At 45.1% G+C, this 17,025-nt stretch overlaps 1 protein-coding gene across 1 annotated transcript; it reads right to left on the bottom strand.

The window, feature by feature from the left end:
- Positions 1-12,218: 12,218 nt before the first annotated feature.
- GPR83 (G protein-coupled receptor 83) lies at positions 12,219-16,141 on the bottom strand. Its single transcript, XM_009876256.1, has 4 exons — positions 15,748-16,141; positions 14,872-14,997; positions 13,719-13,852; positions 12,219-12,853 (listed from the first exon to the last, which is right to left on the bottom strand). Exons 1-4 carry the CDS (start codon positions 16,132-16,134, stop codon positions 12,229-12,231), a joined length of 1,272 nt encoding a protein of 423 aa, XP_009874558.1. The 5' UTR covers positions 16,135-16,141; the 3' UTR covers positions 12,219-12,228.
- Between the last annotated feature and the right edge of the window lie 884 nt (positions 16,142-17,025).

Below are 17,025 nucleotides of genomic sequence, written 5' to 3'. Positions count from 1 at the left end.
TGATTCTGTGATTCTGTGATTCTGTGAATGTTCTTGCTGGCCACCTATTCTGTCTGTTACTCACTGGAGGTGCAACCTTTTTCTTCCTTGTGACCCCTTTTACTTCCCAGCACCCCCAACATGTTGCACAAAACCCAGCAATGACCTTGGTCCCTACAGGAGCAAGTATAAGCAAGAGCCTTTCTGCATCCCAATGCCAGGCAGTAGCTGTAAACACCAGGTGTTATCACTTCTAGGAGCAGACACTGTCTGCAAAAACATGCTGCTGACTTCAGAAAGTGCTGTCTCTTAGAAGAGGCTGAGCTGGAAAGTAAAAATCACTGAACAGAATCCATTCTGTTTAGCTCAAACCATCTATGACGTGAGCCAAAGAATTAGACTCTTATTGAGAAGTACTGTTTGTACTTGGAGGTTTGAAAAAGTCTAGGGTTTGCTTTTTTTTCTGTTAATACCAAGAAGATGAGGAAATAAAACTGCATAGCTTCCTGCTAAGTAGGCAGAAACACTACGGAAGGGATCTGCTAGATGAACCCACCACAACCACTTCTCGGCTTGTGAAAAAACTTTAAAAAATCATCTGTCTGAAGTTTTTATGTAACCTGTTTGGTCAGTGGCCAGCTCAGAAGTCTTCATGCCTCAGGGCAGGATGGGGTAGGGTCACCAAATTGATGAAGAAGGGAAAATCCGGGTAGAAATAAAAAGGGTGACAGCTGAGGCAACAGAAGTGCCCTAGGAAGGACAACACTGGGGAAGAGAAGGCAGAACTTTTGTGGTGGTGGCATGTCCTAGATGTGTGCAATTAGCGAAAGCCCTGATCTATCAAATGTCCTAGTACAGAATAAAATATGAAGATGCTGTTGCTGAGAAATACAGCCAGCAGGAAGTAACTATCTGCGTTAAAATCAAGGCCAACAACGCTCCCACAGCATCTCTAATTCACCACTGAAGACCTTTTTTTCCCCAGGGACCCGGCACTGCCTTGCAGAGCAACACACCCTTGTCTGAGCCATTTCCAGACACCGTAGGACCCTCAGATAGAAGCTACTTCCAGAGGAGTCTCACATGAGCACTTTTACCAACCACAGTTCTGAGAGAACGTTACAGCGAACAGGCCTTACAAAAGACGTTGTAAGGACAGTCAGGATGACAATCCCTTTATTCTGACATCTTCTCTTTCAGAGGAGCCAATAGTAGCAATCTAGACTACAATGGTAGGACTAGGTCAAGCAGTCGTAGCTAATGGTCAAGCATACAGCCGTGCCTTCCCAGAGCAGTTTCACCACTAAAGACTTCCTGAAATTGAGGCTGTTATTAAACCTTTATATATGAGAATCTCTGGTAGATTTTACTGCCAGAAAATTTCTCCAGCTGCTTTTGGAACGCATTAAATTGTTCAACACTCATAATTCCTAACAGCAAGGAGCTCCACAGCTTGACTCAATGCCTTAAAAAGAACTATTTCCTTCAGTATTTTCAGACTGCCACTTAACACTGTGGTGGCATGAACTAAAATTACTCGACTCCAGTTTCTACCAATTCATATCAGTAGCACCAAGAAAATCAGCCGAGGTGACCTTTTCTCATGCTTTAGTGTCCCAGAACGTGCTGCTCAGGTGCCTGAAGATAATTTCCATGAATAAGAGTCTCTTACACCTTTACTAAGCCCAACCAACACTAGTTCAGATGTTTCCAGCTGAAAAATGGGCTGTGTTATTTCTTTGTGGAGATGTAATTATAACTCACTGGTAGGAACTCCCTAAGCAGAAATTTCTAGGAATTCAAAGTCAGTATTTCTGCAGTAGGGTTACTAAATATTTTAACTTAATTTTATGGAAAAGCCATCTGTTCCCAAAGACTGTTAAATAAAAGCTGGAAAAAAAAGAAAAACAAAAAAGGTTCGTACTTTGTGCTAGCCAGCAAGGAAGTGGAGTGAGAAATCAGAGTCTTTCAGTGTTCTTGTAGCTTGAGGTGCTGTCAATGCTCACAGTGTAATGCCAGCCTTCTCTGAAAACAGACAATGTGGATTTCATCACTAATTGGAGAGGTAATCTGTTTCACCAATGATTTTGTTTTCATTTATTAACTTTTCAGGGCTCCTCAAAACACACACACTGTGTTTGGACATACCAGCTACCAGAGTACAGCAGACATGGCCAAGGCTGAATGTGAACCAACAGAAACTTAGAAAAACATTTGAATGTCTAGTATTTTTAGGTGTTTTTTTCTTACAACATTTGCAGTCTTCAGATCCCCTCAAAAAGAAATTCATATTGAAAAAGCAGTTCATTACGGAACATATTCATTCATTACATAAAGGTAACAACTTGTGTCCAAATGTGGTGGGACTTGAGGGCAGCCCAGACTATTTTCCTGGCTGAGCTGTGAGCTTATACTAACCCCTAAAAACTCAAATCACAGGCTTGCTAAAACAAAATCCTTTATTTTGTTTGTTTAACTAGCATTTTGTAGGTGTGATTCTGAAGTCTGTATACTGTTTGTTAAACCAGATGTGCTGCCACACTTCTGAAGAGGGAGAACTGTAGGTAGCAATAACTCCTGTGTGCTTGAGAGTTAAAAAGGAAGGAAGTTTAAGCAATTGTGTGACTTTTCAGACTTAGCAGTGTTTCCAAACCATGACCTGCCAGTTTCTCCAGGAGAATGCTATGGGAAATGGTGTCAAAGGCTGTACTAAAGTCCAGGTAGGCAACATCCACAGGATTTTCCTCAGCCACTAGGTGGGTCACCTTGTTTTAGAAGATTAGGTCTGTCAAGCAAGACCTGCCTTTCATGAACTAACGCTGGCTGGGCCTGATCCCCCAGCTGTCCTCTGTGTGCTGCATGATGACACTCAGGTTGATCTGCTCCATAACCTTCCCCGACACTAAAGTCAGACTGAGAGGATCATAGTTCCCCAGATCATCCTTCCAGCCCTTGCAGGTGGGAGTCACATTTGCTAATCTCCAGTTGACTGGGACCTCCCCAGTTAGCCAGGACTGCTGATAAATGTTGGAAAGTGGTTTGGCAAGATCTTCCACCAGTTCCCTCAGTACCTTTGTGTGGATCCCATCTGGCCCCACAGACTTGTCCATGCCTAAGCGGAGCAGCAGGTCAGTAACTGTTTCCCCTTGGATTATGGGGGCTTCATTCTGCTCCCCATCTCTGTCTTCCTGCTCAGGGTCTTGGATCCCCAGAAAACAACTGGTCTTACTATTAAAGACCGAGGAAAAGAAGGTGTTAAACATCTCAGCCTTTTCCTTATCCTTTGTCACTACATTTCCCTGCCTCCCTCCCATCCAATAAAGAGTGGGGATTCTCCTTAACCTTCTTGCTAATGTATTTATAGAAACATTTTTTATTGTCTTTTACAGCAGGAGGCAGATTAAGTTCTATTTGGGCTTTGGCCCTCCTGATTTTCTCCCTGCATAACCTCCCAACATCCTTATAGTCCTCCTGAGTTTCCTGCCCCTTTTCCCAAAGGTCATAAGCTCTCTTTTCTTTTTTCCTGAGTTCCAGCCAAATCTCTCTGTTCAGCCAGGCCAGTCTTCTTCCTCACTGACTTGTCTTTCGCCACATGGGGGTGGCCTGTTCCTGATCCTTTAAGCCTTCCTGGACTCCCTTGCCCTTCAGGCCTGTCTCCCAAGGGACTTTGTCACCCAGGTTCCTAAACAGGCCAAAGTCTGCACTCTCTCGAGGAGGGCTGAGCTGGGATATCTGATACAGCATGTGAGGAACTGACAATTTACAGGCAGGTAAAAATAAAAAGGACATATAATGCAATTGTCCGTCATTTAGGAGTAACTGAAACTTCTTCCGCCTGCGTGGGTCTCAAGTGCCCTTCAGGACACACTTGTTCAGGGCAGAAACCTTGAGCCTGCAGCAAAAGTCTCTCTCTTCTCCCCAGCAAACCCTGTCATCCCTGGGAAAGAGCAGGGGCTGCCCTTCTGCTGGGCTCTGAGAGACGGGGAAAGCAGGGAAGAATTCCATCCTCATCCTCCTTTGGTGGCACAAGGAAGATCAGGAAATGAGAGAGCAAGCTACCCAGTCCTGACATACTGGGCTCAGAGGCTGTGGGAAGGTACAAGGTCTCTCAGCCAAGCCTCCAAGAGCTGTTATGTGAGGTGGATGCCTCTGCAGGTGCAGACAGTCACAGCCTGGTGGCTTCAATGTGAGGCTGGCAGACTGCGTCAGCAGCAGATCCGGTGACACTCTCTCACCAGCACTCCAGAGATTTATGAATAAGGCAGCAAATAATAGTTATTCTCAGCCTCCGCAGAAACTGCTATTCTAAAACTCTGTCTGCGTGTCCACAAACAGCTTCTAGGTCAGCTTATTTAAAGGGATAAGACATCCCTGAAGCTCTTGAAACACTACCTGACAACTTATAGTAGCTGTTCGTGTCCATGGAAGTCTAATTTTAGTGGGGATCCCAGCCTATGCCCTGCAACGGCTGTGCTCGCAGCACACAAGTACAGAGAACAGAGCTGAAACTCATCGGGTGAGTCCACACATGGGTTATCACTTAGCACCATTCAGATGAGTCTGCTCACACCCAAGAGCTGTATGTCTTCATCCAGCTGTTGCTGAGCTCAGCATGAGCTCCCAGCTCAGTAGCTTCACTGCACAAGTATAGCCTGTATCTTGGAGCAGAGTGGGGGGTATCTGCTTGAACAAAGTCTGTAGCTGGCAAAGAAGTTAGGGTATCACACTGTCACACACAGAAGGCCATAAATGGCTTCTATGCAGGACATAGTCAGGCTGTTTTAATCTGCCAAAACCACATCAAAAAACATCTCAAAGTTTCACATTCAATATGCAAATGTTTAAGGATCTCAGCAGTTGAATGATGGGGGTGAATAACAGCTCTTTCTCTGAGGTGCCACTGGCATCAAGCTTTAAGTACTTTGAGCTCCAGAGATAAAAATTACGTTTGTATTATCTAGTAGTGGCTAGTTAAATACATTCATTAAGGAAATTAGGAAGAGTTTTATACTTACCAGAAAACTGTAATCTAGAACTTCTCAGCATTTTTCCCTTAAGAGCAGCGGCAGTGAAGATAATTTGGAGATGATGCCTGATACCCTTGGAAAATGTCTGTGAGACAATAGCATTAATGTTCCTGAAGTTCCAGGAAATTGTTATAATTTTAGCAGCCCTCTTCTCATCTGCATCAGCTGAGACAAGAATGTATTCCTCCCAGGCTGACAAGAGAAGGGGTAGGCTGCCCTGCAATCAGAGACAATAACTGAAACGAGAAAAATCTGACATCTTTTGCATGGGTGATGATCTCAGCAAACTTGGCTTCCTTATACATATTATAGCAAGAGGCTTTGGCTGTGCTTTGTGCTGTCAGTTTTCCTATACTCTGTGAAATATCTCTCTAACGGAGGCAGGTACAATGCTGCAGCTGTTTGCTGCTTTCCTTTAAATAAAACAATCTCTGATTTGGCTTCCTACTAATACATCCATAACTAACCATGTGTGAAAAAAACCCCTGCAGTTATCTCCACTAAGGAGCTGGGCCCTGCCTTTTTTTGGCTGCAACAGGAATTTCTCTATCAGAAAAAAAAACAAACACAAAAAACACAAAAAAAAACCAACAAAACCCCCACAACGCTCAAATTAAGTAGTGAAATAAAGAAATTTGTGGATTTCTCCTGCTGAGCCCCACAATGTCTGATGGCAACAGCAGCTCATGCCCTACTACTAAAAGCTTTGAGACTGACACAGAACTGGCCTACTTCCCATGAGGCTATTGCTAGTGCACATTAAATACTGTGATGATGAGTCTGGAGGTTTGTAATCAAGGATTTAATTGGGAAAGCACGGTGAGAGGGTCCTGCAGGCTTGCTCTGTTAAGCATCAAAGTGAGTGATGGGCTACTGAGCACAAGTCATTTGAGAAGTGGGCTGAACTCAAGTAGGTGTAAATAAATAAGGGCAAATGCAAAATAACAACTATACTTAGGAGGGTGAAATTAAATGAAGAATAGTCAGCTAGGCATTAGCAGGAGATTTAAAATCACCAAATTATCTGTGATGCTTCTGCAACAAAACCTCTCAGCTCCTCCACCCGTTTCCCCCCATCGCTCTGGACTACCAAAGGAGGAACACCAGGTGTACGGCACAGGAGATGGCTCTCTTGCCACTTGAGATGGGACAGGGAGTAGCTGAAATGCTGTGTTTGGGGAAAAATGTGTCCAGAAGGTAGGATCATAGAATCATGGAATGGCTTAGGTTGGAAGGGACCTTGAAGATCATCTAGTTCCAACTCCCCGCCTCATCTAGTCCCCCCCCCCCGCCATAGGCAGGAATACCTCCCACTAGACCAGGTTGCTCAAAGTTGCATCCAGCTTGGCCTTGAACACATCCAGGGAGAGGGCATCCACAGTTTCTTTGGGCAACCCAGCCCAGTGTCTCACCACCTTCATTGTAAAAATTGTTCTCCTCATGCCGAATCTAAATCAACCCCTTTTCCATTTAAAAGCATTGCTCTTTGTCCTGTCACCACAGGCCCTGACAAAGAGTCTCCCTCAGTGTTTCTTATAAGCCTCATTCAGGCCCTAGAAGGCCACTATAAGGTGTCCCTGGAGCCTTCTCTTCCCCAGGCTGAGCAACCCCAGCTCTCTCAGCCTTTATTCACAGGAGGGATGTTCCAGTCCCCTGATCATCTTTGTGGCCCTTCTCTGGACTCACCCCAACAGCTCCATGTCTTTCTTGGGCTGGGGGGCCCAGAGCTGAACACAGCACTGTAGGTGGGATCTCACCAGAGCAGAGTAGAGGGTGTGAAACACCTCCCCTGATTTTCTGGACATCTTTCTTTTTATGTAGCCCAGGATGCAGTTGGCTTTTTGGGCTGCAAGTTCACATTCCCAGCTCATGTCCAATTTTACATCCACTGGTACCCCCAAGTCCTTCTCTGCAGGGCTGCTCTCAACTCATTCATCACTGGGGATTGCCCCAACCCAGGTGCAGGACTTTACACTTGGCCATATTGAACTTCATGAGGTTCACATGTGCCTACTCCTCAAACTTGTCAGGGTTCATCTTGATGGTATCCCATCCTGCAAGTGAATCAACCGCACCACTCAGCTTGGTGTCATCTGCAAACTTGCTGAGAGTGCACTTGATCCCACTGTCTATATCATTGGTGAAGACATTAAATAGTATTGGTCCCCGTGCCAATTCTTGCGGCATCTCTTGAGAAGATATTTGCTTATTCTAAGCTGAAGTGGCTGAGAATTAGTGGCATTTGGGTTTCTAAATCAGTTTTTATGCTTTTGAAAATCCCACACTTCTCTGCTTCCAAGTGGCAAAACCACAAAGGTGGTTATTACTTAACAGAACATCTTGTTCAGCATTAAATTTAGATTTAAAATGCCCTGAGAGTCCTTTTTAATATTCATATTTGTCTTTCCTGATTCAAATGCTTAGTTATCATACCTCTTTCTCAGTCCTGAAATGACGGCAATTAACTCCTCTCCTTTGCATTTTTTAGCCACTTTTCTACTAGAAGACCTTTTTTAAGATATTTCTCCTACCTGTTAAGACTCTGTAAGCAAAGTGCTGGTATAAAAATCACAGCATCAGCTGCATTTTCACTAGAACAAGATATGGACAAAGGCTGCATGAGAAGAAGCTCAGAGGTTCAGCCTGTGGTAGGAGCTGCTTCTGCGGAGGAGAATGACCCCTTCACAGCCTCTCCACAGGAGGTCACCCAGTCATCTGTACCCAGTAAGTCCACATCTATCCAGCCACATGCTAAATCAGAAATGCCTGTGCATCCCTATCTCTACAACACAACCACAACCCAGTTGACATCCAGGAGGCTGCTCCAGCCCCATCTACTTCATCACGTTGTGTTAACACCTCCTGTACCAAACAGCCATTTTATACCAGGGCTGGGACTTCCTTCCTCTCCATTTGTACATCCATATTTATCAGCTATGCAGGCTCGCTGGGGTAGTGTGCTTCATATTTGTGACCCATGGTTTGCAAAGGGTCACCGGTGTCGTGACCTCTGCTGCTGCACCACCAAGGCTGCCTCACGGCCAAGCTTCAACACACTCTCCTGCTCTACTTGTACTTGCCTTCCAAACACTGCAGCTGCAGGAGACATGGTTGGACCCCAGCATGGGGTATACTAGAGAAGGTATAAATGTTTGGTAGCAAGCAAACAGGGTGTCATAGAGATAAAAATAAGTTATTATAGAAATAAACAATAAATTATATATTACTCTCAATAATAAATCTTTTCCAGTTTTCTTGTCCTGTCTCTACCATCTCACAGTTACTGTATCTACACTCCAGGCACACAAACTGTTGGGTTTTTTTTCCAGCCCAGGAAATCCCAAGGCCCCAGACACTAACGGTGTACGCAGCAAAACACAGCAAAAGGGCAACACGTGGCTAATCCAGTAGCTGCACCAGCACCAGGGGCTTCTCAGACAAAACCACTCATTCATAGGTCTTGGCGAGTCATTGCCCCCCTCCTCTCCTCTGGCCAGACATAGGGCAGGGGGTCATGGGGTTACGGGGAACAGACTTGTGGTTCTGTCCATCTCACTCTAGGGTCTGAGGATAACGGCAGCATTTCAGCTAGGAAAGTTATAGAGCTGTTGTACAGGCGTCACACATTGTACCTCCAGTCACCACCGTGACTAGATATGCTTTTGCGACACACTGGAAGTGACACATAAGACACCAACACTGAGTGACCACTGGATGGTTGGCACTGACTCCAGCTGGTGCCACTGGGATTCCGAGGAAAGGCAGCGTCCGCAAGCAATTCCCTCCCCCTTCCTTCGCTGTCGTGTTTTTTACAGGGGAATTTCAGATGGAGTTTATATTTCATCAGTCAAAACCAGTGTAGAAGCAACTGATCTACAGGCAGTTTAGTGATTTTTCATAACGATTAATCTTAGAAGGCTTAGAGGCTTCGAAAACGGCATCTGCAAGGGAAAGTTGGAAGAGGTCTGAGTGGAAGACAGCTCTTCATAAAGGACATTAAAAAGAAGCCACCAAATTAATTTTTAAAGTGACAATTTGTCTTAAATGGTTAGAAAAGGCTTTTCTTGCAAAGTCCTGGACTGAGGGTACATTTTATCTTCACAGCAGTGATGCTAGAAAGTGCCACAAGTGGTGCCATGGACCACAGGCTTAAGGACAAGAGCCTCAAGGGAGAGATTTTTAGAGGGAGGGGATGAAAGCTGGAAGATAAAAACCTCATCTGATATCAACAAGTATAGGAAAGGCTTTAAAGATTTGTTTTCCCCTGAGTGCTATGTAGAATAGCACAAGCTGCCAAGTATAACCTGGCATTATCTTTGTTCCCTTTGAAGGTCTCTGCCTAATTCTGCACAGAGGAAATGAATAAATCACTAGGAACACAGTTAGAGAATTAACATTCATGAATTCATAGAATTTGTAAGTTAATTTTCACAGGCCTATTATGATATTTTTCAAGGAACTAGAAAAGTAAGGAGACAGTATTGTCAATACAAATTTCACTTTTGAATAGAAAAAACACTACTCAAAGTTCTGGAGGTGCCAACAATAAATCTACCTATATGACCTTAATCGAGCTCCCTTATTCATGTGCCAGGCGATGCATTCTCTAAAAGCAATTCATTTTTCAAAAAAACCTCCTGTGCTCAGGACTACGTGGTTCTCCTGCAACAAGCAGCTGCTCAGTGCCTCAACTGCTCTTCGGTACCCAGGAGACACCTCTCTGCTGTGTTTACAGTCTGCTCCAGAGTCATGGCTGTGAAAAGCTCCAGAGGAAACAGCTGAACCAGGTTTAGAAGAGTGATCTACGCTGACAGCCAAGGACACTACTGATAGCACTCAACTGGTGAACTCTGGGGAATACACTTTCCCCAGGCCAGAGAGCTGTGCTTGGGTAAAGCTATGAGCAGAAGACTTGTGGCGTGCTGACAGGATGATGGCTACAAGGTCACAGCACATCACCTGCACCATTGCTCTTCCTTCACCCCAACAGGAGGACAGTCTGTGTCACGGCAGCCTGTCCTCCTCTGGCAGGGAAACAGAGACTTTTTGCCCACAAAGTTTTAGGCCCTTCAGTGTCTGATCAATCTTGTTGCTGGGGATGCACAAGAGCATTTTAGAAAGGATGGGCTAACTTCCCAAACTCTCATGAAGAGGGTTTTCCAACACTACCAAACCCCTCTCTCTTGTAGAGCAGAAATGCCCTGAGGTCCTTGCTCTGCCATGTTAATTTAAATCTTTTCATACTGACTATGTGGGTCAGATCTTGCCCAGCTGAAATCAGGGAATAGGTCTGCTTTACACCAGTACAGAGTATGTCTGAGGTTACTGTGGTTCTAAAAATACGCTATCACTGCTTTCTTCTTTGAAGTGTAGTATTAGGGGTTTTAGGTACCCAGCATTGCCAAAGATTTATTTGCTGGTAAAGAGTCGGGATCTGCTGTCACTGGGCTGGCCAGCATGGTTCACGGGCTCTGTACATTTGGCTTCTCCAGTAGGCTAGACTAGACTAGACTAGACTAGGACAGAACAATTTCAATTGGAAGGGACCTACAACAATCTAGTCCAGCTGCCTGACCAGAGCTGACATGTTGCAAATATTCAGGCAGGAAATGGGACTTGGTTTAAGGGGTCAAAGCAGGGGGTAGGGAAGGTTTGATCCTACATATCAGTGGTACAAAGCACTCCGACTTATGGGGCCTTGATAAGGAGTAATAAAACAGCACTGGATTCAAAGCAAGAGACTGGTAACACCTTGTTAAAGGACAGGCGAGCTGCAAGGCATGGTAGGTGTTTCAGTCTCTTTAAATACTCAGGTGTGAAAGACCTGCACAAGGCTTAAAATTATTTCAGAAGTGTAAGTTTATTACAGGATGCTGGGAAAGCCAGTTTCTCTTTCTTTTATTTTTTTTATTCCATTTATAGTCATTTATAAAAAGAAGATTTTTTTCACTTCACTGCTGGCTGCTGCAAGTTGAATGTGGAATGGAGCATCCTGGTGTGACATTCAAGCTAATTTCCACAGCACAGGGAGAACTATTGCTTTTCTGCTCAATGAAAGGTACAGTTTTTTGAATGCCCATTTTTTTCGTTATTCAAAATCAGATTTTGTTCTGCTAAGAACATTAAGTTCTGCAAACTACTTCAGACAGCTGCAGTCACATGAATTTTTTTAGTGACCCTAAGGACATATCTCATCTTTAAATCCACCAAAATTGTGCAATCATCAAAAGAACGTTCCACTTTTATTACTTGCTATCAGAGATATCATCTGTTCTCCTAAAGCAGTTCATTTATGAACTGATTCCAGAGAGCTAACATCTTGGTTGGGATGAAATGTCCCAAATGTCCAATCTGAGAAGTACCCAGATGTTCTACAGGATCAGCCATGGGTGGTACATCCAACGTTCTCCAGAGTAGCTTTTGGTGGTTTAGTTCTCTGATTGAGGAAAATCTTTCTGAATATTTGTGACTTTCTCTTAGGAAAGAAAAATTCTGTGTGATTTAGCACAGGTAGCAGATGCTGAGCTAACAGGCATTCACCATCTACTTATGCAAAGAATAGGCATCTATATTTCTTCAAGGCTAACTTAGAAAATGTGCCTGCAGTGTAAGGGACTCCTCGATTCATCAATGTCCACCTTACCCTCCATTTCTCTGAGTTTATTTCCACAAAAAAGGTGGATTTGTGAAATACATCTGTTCATTCATCCTGAATAGTTCTTGACTTTTCAGACCCCAGTTCAGAAGGGATTCCTGCTTACCCAGTTGTACCAGATCTAAGCCAGCATCCTAAAGGTCTACATCTCGACCATTTCCATGTTGCTGCAAAGAGACTTAGAAAAGGTGGAGGGAGGCCTGATGTGATTAGACTGTTGCTTTAACATTTAAGTACCAGCAAAACACACATAGTCCAAGAGACTTAGTCATGCAGAGAATAGCAACATACGCGCAGAGAATCCCGTCCTGCCGGGTGATCCAAAGTCAACTTGGCAAAGACAAGGAGAGCTCCCTCCCGGGAAGAGTTTGCTTTCTCCCCTTTAGGGGGATCAGCCTGCATCAAACATGCCTCTCTTTCATACCTGCACCTCCTGCAGACCCTCTTTCTTGCTTTTATCACGTGCGGTTGCGCTGTCCCAAAGTGGGCCAGGGCTTCACATCTTCCCACTACTTTAGCTCTAGCCAAATCTATGTGTGGTGTTTATAGATTTCCTGGGGCTGCCGTTTAGCTCACAGCTACTATCGGCTCGACTGCAGAGATGTCTGTCTTTCCTGACTGGATGTTGGAGGCTGACGGAAGGACATGGGAGGCTTGCAACCGCCTGAGGTTGCCATTTTCCGGCCATGCCAGTCGGTAGGATGGGACCGTGGCAGGAAGCCTCTGTTCTGTGGGCCCAGGAGATTTTCTGCACATGTTCAGCAAAGCCTTCAGTTCTGATCGGAAGCTGTCGTTGAGCCAGCAGTAGATGAAGGGGTTGTAGCAGGTGCTGCTCATTGCGAACCAGTGAAAGGCAAAGTACAGAGCATTGTTGGTGTGGATGGTCTGGCTGGAGAGGAGGACGACGTAGCAATTCAAGGGGAACCAGCAGACTGCAAAGAGGATGACAACAAGCATCAGCATCTTTATGGTCTTCCTGTTCTTTTTGCGAAGGGCAAAGTACTGCTCAGTGGTGACATCCCCGATGGCATTGCGCAGCCAGAGTTTCTTGGCCACTGTCATGTAGGCAGCAGAGATGATCAGAAGGGGCAGAACATAGAGTAAAACAAAGGTTGCTAAGTCGAGATACTTCCAAAAGAGGTCAGCAGGCTCTGGGAAATCGGGCAGACAAAGGCACCGGGTGACCTCCTCACTGCAAGCGGAGATACCAGACACGGGGTGAGAGCACATATGGGTGGGCACTGGGGGAGAAGAACATGAGAAACAGGGAGGAATCATAGAATCATGGAATGGCCTAAGCTGGAAGGGACCTTAGAGATCATTTTAATCCAGCCTCCCTGCTGCCAGGGACGCCACCTGTCGACTAGATCAGGCAACACATCGGGACCAAACGGTGGGTGGGAGAGGGGTCCTGCCATAAAGCCTGGAGGCAGACGCTTCATTTACACATGTGTGACGGTTAAGCAGAGCCCTGCTGTCCAAGGATTTGAGCCATCGGGCAGCTTGTGAGCATATGCGGTGATATTTTCTTGCGGGCATCCATGACCTTGTAATAATATTATGAATTTCATCAATCATAAAATCTTCAGCTGCACAGAAGCTGATTTTTATTCTCCATCCTTTGGCAAACAGAAGCAGTCTCTGCACATATTGAGGACCTTTCCCTCATTAAAGCATTTTCCAAATATCAAGGCTCATTACAGCATTTTATGGAACAAGCAGCTGAGGCAGATTTCTTGCTTTCCCAGTGCTAAAGGGTAGATTAAAACCCATTAGCTTGTAGGTTTTTCCCCATTTCTGGTCTGCCCAGACAGGTCAGATTGGTACATTGTATAAAAGGCATGTATAGAGAGAGAGGGTCCAGGCTGAATCCTCTAACTTCTTAGCCTATTTCATGTGATTAGTGTGACAGAATAAAGATGGATAAAATACTTAAAAACGGGAACAAGGACAGGAACTCAAATACGCTCAGGGCTTCCAGTAGAAGATGCCAAAGTGTGACCACTGAGAGTTTGGCCTGCAGGGAGACTGTGAAGGAAGGCAAAGCACATCCTTACCTGTATTCAAAGGTAAAGAGTTTTTGATAGATAGCATGTGGTAGAGAAAAACAAGTTGCCATGATCCAGATTACAGAGATGTAGATGACACCTTTCACAGTAGATATGCGAGGTTTCAGAGGGTGCATTATAACCTGTGCAAAATAAACCAATATTCAGTCTTATGACATCTTGAGAAATAATTCTACCATTTTTTCATATTATCTTCCATCTTTAAATCTATTGCTTTATGTGGAAACCCAGCATGCAAAAAATACAGTCTTTTCTCAGCTCCCATTGACTGTAAACTGTATGCAAAAGCCTGATTTTTTTTCTCCATGGAAATGGGTAAGGTCACATCCCAGTCCTACCCTTGCATTCCAGTATTTGTGTCTAAGGAAAACTGGGAATCTTGCACACATGTTCATTTCCAGGTTCAATTTACTTAGTATAAAAAAAAAAAAAAAAAAGAAAAAAAAGAGGAGAAAATAATCTCAGGCTCTTGATTATTGGTGACTCAAAGAAGTGTGGGTTTGTGTTTTAACCCAGGGCTGCTTCTGACAGCCAGCGCGTTTTCTGGAAATTAGAAGCTTTCTAGCAGACATTGACAAATGTCAACTGTTTTGCGTGGCAGTCGGGTGACTGCAAACTGATAATGCCTGACTGTCCCCATGTTTGAGCCCATTATCAACAGCAAGCCACAGCTCTGTGACAAACACCAGTGGGCTACAGTTAGCTCTCCAGCAGCCAGGGTACCAAGGGGTGAGACATCCCAGAGCAAAGGGAGACTTCAGCTGTGGAAGCTAAGTGGGATGTCCCTACCTCCATGGTGCTGGACAAACCACCCCAGAGGAGAGCTGCCCACACGAATTCCTATCAGAATCTTAGACTTTCTCTGTGTTGGAGAGGTACTGGATTATCTACCACAGAAAAGCTCCTGTTCCCCAGCTGGAAGTGATGGCAAGGCAATGGACATCTCCCGTCTCCCACCTTTCTGCGGGCTTGAAAGTATTATTTCCATCAGACAGCAAGAACTGCTCCCTTCTCTGTCAGCTCCTCATGCGTCTTACCTTAATCTGGGAGCCGAGAAGGAAAGGACACAGGATCATCCTTCCTTCTTATTTTAATTATGCGCTCCCCAGCTTTCCATCTGACCGCCTCAGGGAGCTCTCACCTGGTGCCTGTCCACCGCGATGGCTGTGAGGGTCAAGGCAGAGACGTGGAGCGAGCAGTACTGTGCAAACCTACTGACATGGCACATCCCCTTCCCAAATATCCACGTACTGTTCACAAAACGAGCCTAAAACCAGAATACCATTAGCTTTACGCGTGCCCCCACGCCTCCACATGCTTGTAGATATCTGAGACGCCTTTGCCACATAATTCCTTGTGCTATATAAAAGTTATTTTTGACATAGCAGGTTCTTTGTATAATTTTCTAGCTTCTGAACCCTGAAGGTGTAGGTTAATGCTACTTAGTGGCCCAGCAGTATCCTCCAGGATGCTAAAGCAGCATGGTACCAAAGACGTTAGTTACGCTTTATTCACAGTGTATCCTTCTGCAGCCTAACTACTGAGTCAATACACTTGTTCTTCCCTTTCAAGCCCTCCTTACAGGATCAGGCTGACTCATCTGCCCTATCTTACTTCAAAGCAAACTACAGCTTTTCAACACAGCTTGCAAAATGATGGTGAGCATTAATAGTTTTTTTTCAAGAGCTTCATAGTACTTCCTTGGAAATACTTCAGAGAGGGGAAGGAAAAAAAAAGACCAGATACAATAAAGAACTACGTAATCACTGTGAGGTTATTATTGTTCAAGTACTATCAGGGCCACTTTAAACAAATGGGCAATTTCAGACCGTCAACTAGGTAACAGTAACTAGAGACGAAAAAGAAATGTGGAGTTTTCCAAAGGCAACTCCAGTCGCTGCAATTTGGGCTGGACAGGTATCTGCAGAACATCCATGCACTGCCTATAGTGGCATAAAGGAGAAAAGGCCACCAAAATAACTGTGATGACTTTATGGCCTCTCTGCCCCAGTCTTACCAGTGTAAAAGGCGTGTTGAGGAGCGTGATCATGATATCAGCTACAGCCAGGTTCACAATGAACAAGCTGGTGGCGGTGTGCATGCGCTTGGTCTTGATGACAACGTGACAGACCAGGATGTTGCCAAAGAGGGAGAAGACAATGATGAAGGAGTACGCTGCGATGAGCAGGGCTTTCACCGTGATGCTCTGTGATTCCGCCCCATACCGGCTCCTGTCCACGAAGCTCTGCCAGTCTGCCAGGCTGTCGTTATCCCAGGAAAAGAAACCTGAGATGTTCGGGATTTCAAAAGCCTTCTCCAGGCTCCCATTGAGGGGCAACTTTCCTGGGGTTGCAAAGGCGTGAATCAAGTCAGGGAAGGAGAGCCAGAGAAGACAGGACAACATCTCTGAAATGCTGCTCTGCTCCTCCGGTTTGGAAATAGCTCATTTGTGAGAGAGCAGAGCTCACGCCGTGTGCTGGGATAGATGTCGTCCTTTTGCTCAGCCTGGGGGCTAGGAACCCGGTGCGTGAGCAGCAGGAGCCGGGAGGACGTTCTTGCCTCCCACAGTGTGCTCCTCGGCTCGCCGCTACTTTTGTGCCTTCAGCCAGCTTTATACTCCCCAGACAAGCTCTGAGCCAGGATCTTCTGCAACCATTGGGCTGCATGACATTATTTCTGCTCTGACGTGCTGCTTTTCCATCCAGTCACACTCCCCCGGGCGCTGCTCCAAGATAAGCACATCTGTGAGGAAGGCAAATTAATCTCTCCACTCGTCAGCATCCTTTTTCTCTACCAGCAGCCCATTTCATGCAAATTCTGCGCTGTTTATAAAAGAGCAGCGTGTGCAGCAGCTCTGTTTTCTTGCAGGACACAACTCAAATTTCAGTTCAGTTTTAAAGGTCTGGCAGGGAGGTTTCAGCCTGTTTCACAGCGTGACACTAACTAGCATAGAATAGAGGGGTAACAGATGAACTGTGAATAACAAGCCAGTTTACTGTACTTACAGTATTTTTCCAAAGACCTTTTTTCCCTCCGAGACACAAATACTTAAGCTTTCCCTTGTCAGGAATTTTCTCTTGGCCAAGGGGGTAAAACATTCAATGTGAAATTGTGCTGTCTGGGGTTTGTAGAAATACAGAGGTAGTTACAAAGAGGTGTCCAAGCTCAGTGAGTTCAGTCTCCAAAGCAACAGGCAGCTGCACGAGATGGCAGCACGTGTGTTCCCTATGCCTTCCTCCCAAAAGCACAGTAGCAAATCTAAAAAGAAAGTATCTAAATCTAAAATCAAGAGTCA

Source organism: Apaloderma vittatum, unplaced genomic scaffold, assembly GCF_000703405.1.
Source record: "Apaloderma vittatum isolate BGI_N311 unplaced genomic scaffold, ASM70340v1 scaffold3039, whole genome shotgun sequence".
Taxonomy (NCBI): Eukaryota; Metazoa; Chordata; class Aves; order Trogoniformes; family Trogonidae; genus Apaloderma; species Apaloderma vittatum.
This window is presented reverse-complemented; position numbering and strand designations above follow the sequence as displayed.

What these genes read in the sequence shown, in the direction of transcription:
- GPR83 (XM_009876256.1), bottom strand. Translation starts at nt 16,134, where the DNA reads ATGTTGTCCTGTCTTCTCTGGCTCTCCTTCCCTGACTTGATTCACGCC. An exon ending in TCAACACGCCTTTTACACTG is followed by an intron (nt 14,998 to 15,747) that starts GTAAGACTGGGG and finishes TTCTGGTTTTAG; the next exon opens with GCTCGTTTTGTGAACAGTAC. An exon ending in CTCTTTACCTTTGAATACAG is followed by an intron (nt 12,854 to 13,718) that starts GTAAGGATGTGC and finishes CTCCGCTTGCAG; the next exon opens with TGAGGAGGTCACCCGGTGCC.